This window comes from Lampetra fluviatilis, unplaced genomic scaffold (genome assembly GCF_964198595.1).
Source record: "Lampetra fluviatilis unplaced genomic scaffold, kcLamFluv1.1 SCAFFOLD_424, whole genome shotgun sequence".
Lineage (NCBI taxonomy): Eukaryota > Metazoa > Chordata > Hyperoartia > Petromyzontiformes > Petromyzontidae > Lampetra > Lampetra fluviatilis.
Genome location: NW_027621073.1, coordinates 25,001 through 28,542, shown reverse-complemented (window position 1 = coordinate 28,542; position 3,542 = coordinate 25,001). Strand labels below are relative to the sequence as shown.

Genomic DNA, 3,542 nt, shown 5'->3' with positions numbered 1-3,542 from the left:
AACATTGCCCATAGACTCAACACTGCCCCATAGACTCAACATTGCCCCATAGACTCAACACTGCCCCATAGACTCAACACTGCACCATAGACTCAACACTGCCCCATGGACTCAACACTGCCCCATGGACTCAACACTGCCCCATAGACTCAACACTGCCCCATAGACTCAACACTGCCCATAGACTCAACACTGCCCATAGACTTAACACTGCCCATAGACTCAACACTGCACCATAGACTCAACACTGCCCCATGGACTCAACACTGCCCCATGGACTCAACACTGCCCCATAGACTCAACACTGCACCATAGACTCAACACTGCCCATAGACTCAACACTGCCCATAGACTCAACACTGCCCATAGACTCAACACTGCCCATAGACTCAACATTGCCCCATAGACTCAACACTGCCCATAGACTCAACACTGCCCCATAGACTCAACACTGCCCCATAGACTCAACACTGCCCATAGACTCAACACTGCCCATAGACTCAACATTGCCCCATAGACTCAACATTGCCCATAGACTCAACACTGCCCCATAGACTCAACATTGCCCCATAGACTCAACACTGCCCCATAGACTCAACACTACCCATAGACTCAACACTGCCCCATAGACTCAACACTGCCCCATGGACTCAACACTGCCCCATGGACTCAACACTGCCCCATAGACTCAGCTGCGTGACGTCACATGCACGCAGGGCCAATCAAAATCTCTCGCCTGGGGGTGTGAGTGTACGGTAACATGACGTCATCGGGAGACGTCGTGACGTCATCTGTGTCCACGGGTAAGATGGGGTGGGCGGATCCGTGACGTTTAGACAAATGTTGTGACGTCATCAGTGTCATTGGGAGATGAGGGGGCGGATCCATGATGTCATCGAGAACATTATGACGTCATCTGTGTCTCAAGGGAGTTGAAGGGGGTCGGTTCCGTGACGTCATCCTTCGCGTTAGGGTGGTTTGGTAAGTCGGAACATCATCCAGGAACGTTATGACGTCATCTGTGTCAACGAATGTTGGCTGATTCGTGACGTCATCCCATACGATAATGTCGGTGAGTTGGTCGTGACGTCATCAAGAGGTGCTGGTACGTCATCTATTGGGGGGAGATCGATCAGTGACGTCGAGACAAGCTATGACGTCATCTCTGTCCAAGGGGGGGGTGGAATAGGTGGCGGAACCGTCACGTTATGACGTCACCCGTGTTTAGCGGAGGAAGAGTATCCGTGACGTCACCTAGACGCGATGACGTCATCTGTGTCTACAGTAGGGGGGCGGAACCGTGACGTCGTTCGAGAATCTCGGTGACGTCATCTGTGTCTACAGTAGGGGGCGGAACCGTGACGTCGTTCGAGAATCTCGGTGACGTCATCTGTGTCTACAGTAGGGGGCGGAACCGTGACGTCGTTCGAGAATCTCGGTGACGTCATCTGTGTCTACAGTAGGGGGCGGTTCCGTGACGTCATTGTCCACCTGGAGTTTGCAGCGATGGCAGCGCTGTGCTGGAGGCGATGGGTCAGTGTCTCTCTCAGTGTCTCTCTCTCGACGTGTGTGTCTCTCTACGTGTGTCTCTCTCAGTGTCTCTCTCTCAGTGTGTCTCTCTCGACGTGTGTCTCTCTCGACGTGTGTCTCTCTCAGTGTGTCTCTCTCGACGTGTGTCTCTCTCGACGTGTGTCTCTCTCAGTGTGTCTCTCTCTCAGTGTGTCTCTCTCAGTGTCTCTCTCTCAGTGTGTCTCTCTCAGTGTCTCTCTCTCAGTGTGTCTCTCTCTCAGTGTGTCTCTCTCGACGTGTGTCTCTCTCAGTGTCTCTCTCTCAGTGTGTCTCTCTCGACGTGTGTCTCTCTCGACGTGTGTCTCTCTCAGTGTGTCTCTCTCGACGTGTGTCTCTCTCGACGTGTGTCTCTCTCAGTGTGTCTCTCTCTCAGTGTGTCTCTCTCAGTGTCTCTCTCTCAGTGTGTCTCTCTCAGTGTCTCTCTCTCAGTGTGTCTCTCTCTCAGTGTGTCTCTCTCGACGTGTGTCTCTCTCAGTGTCTCTCTCTCAGTGTGTCTCTCTCGACGTGTGTCTCTCTCGACGTGTGTCTCTCTCAGTGTGTCTCTCTCGACGTGTGTCTCTCTCGACGTGTGTCTCTCTCAGTGTGTCTCTCTCTCAGTGTGTCTCTCTCAGTGTCTCTCTCTCAGTGTGTCTCTCTCAGTGTGTCTCTCTCGACGTGTGTCTCTCTCAGTGTGTCTCTCTCGACGTGTGTCTCTCTCGACGTGTGTCTCTCTCAGTGTGTCTCTCTCTCAGTGTGTCTCTCTCAGTGTCTCTCTCTCAGTGTGTCTCTCTCGACGTGTGTCTCTCTCGACGTGTGTCTCTCTCAGTGTGTCTCTCTCGACGTGTGTCTCTCTCGACGTGTGTCTCTCTCAGTGTGTCTCTCTCGACGTGTGTCTCTCTCGACGTGTGTCTCTCTCGACGTGTGTCTCTCTCGACGTGTGTCTCTCTCGACGTGTGTCTCTCTCGACGTGTGTCTCTCTCGACGTGTGTCTCTCTCGACGTGTGTCTCTCTCGACGTGTGTCTCTCTCGACGTGTGTCTCTCTCGACGTGTGTCTCTCTCAGTGTGTCTCTCTCTCAGTGTGTCTCTCTCTCAGTGTGTCTCTCTCTCAGTGTGTCTCTCTCTCAGTGTGTCTCTCTCTCAGTGTCTCTCTCAGTGTCTCTCTCAGTGTCTCTCTCAGTGTCTCTCTCTCAGTGTCTCTCTCAGTGTCTCTCTCAGTGTCTCTCTCAGTGTCTCTCTCTCAGTGTCTCTCTCAGTGTCTCTCTCAGTGTCTCTCTCAGTGTCTCTCTCAGTGTCTCTCTCAGTGTCTCTCTCAGTGTCTCTCTCAGTGTCTCTCTCAGTGTCTCTCTCAGTGTCTCTCTCAGTGTCTCTCTCAGTGTCTCTCTCAGTGTCTCTCTCAGTGTCTCTCTCAGTGTCTCTCTCAGTGTCTCTCTCAGTGTCTCTCTCAGTGTCTCTCTCAGTGTCTCTCTCAGTGTCTCTCTCAGTGTCTCTCTACGTGTCTCTGTGTGTGTGTCTATGTTTATCTATGTGTGTGTCTGTGTGTGTGTCTCTGTGTGTGTCTATGTGTGTGTGTGTCTCAGTGTCTCTCTCAGTGTCTCTCTCGACGTGTGTGTCTCTCTACGTGTCTCTGTGTGTGTGTCTATGTTTATCTATGTGTGTGTCTGTGTGTGTGTCTCTGTGTGTGTCTATGTGTGTGTGTGTCTCAGTGTCTCTCTCAGTGTCTCTCTCGACGTGTGTGTCTCTCTACGTGTCTCTGTGTGTGTGTCTATGTTTATCTATGTGTGTGTCTGTGTGTGTGTCTCTGTGTGTGTCTATGTGTGTGTGTGTCTCAGTGTCTCTCTCAGTGTCTCTCTCGACGTGTGTGTCTCTCTACGTGTCTCTGTGTGTGTGTCTATGTTTATCTATGTGTGTGTCTGTGTGTGTGTCTCTGTGTGTGTCTATGTGTGTGTGTGTCTCAGTGTCTCTCTCAGTGTCTCTCTCGACGTGTGTGTCTCTC

The 3,542-nt window shown here is 51.8% G+C and overlaps 1 protein-coding gene across 1 annotated transcript in view; it reads left to right on the top strand.

The window, feature by feature from the left end:
* Window positions 1-1,470: 1,470 nt before the first annotated feature.
* Window positions 1,471-3,542, top strand: part of LOC144954733 (lipoamide acyltransferase component of branched-chain alpha-keto acid dehydrogenase complex, mitochondrial-like) — a gene marked incomplete at its 3' end in the record, with an annotated part of 25,317 nt that continues 23,245 nt past the window's right edge. The window contains exon 1 of the mRNA XM_078885168.1: window positions 1,471-1,533. Coding sequence (XP_078741294.1) covers window positions 1,507-1,533 — 27 coding nt within the window. The remainder of the gene's footprint in view (window positions 1,534-3,542) is intronic.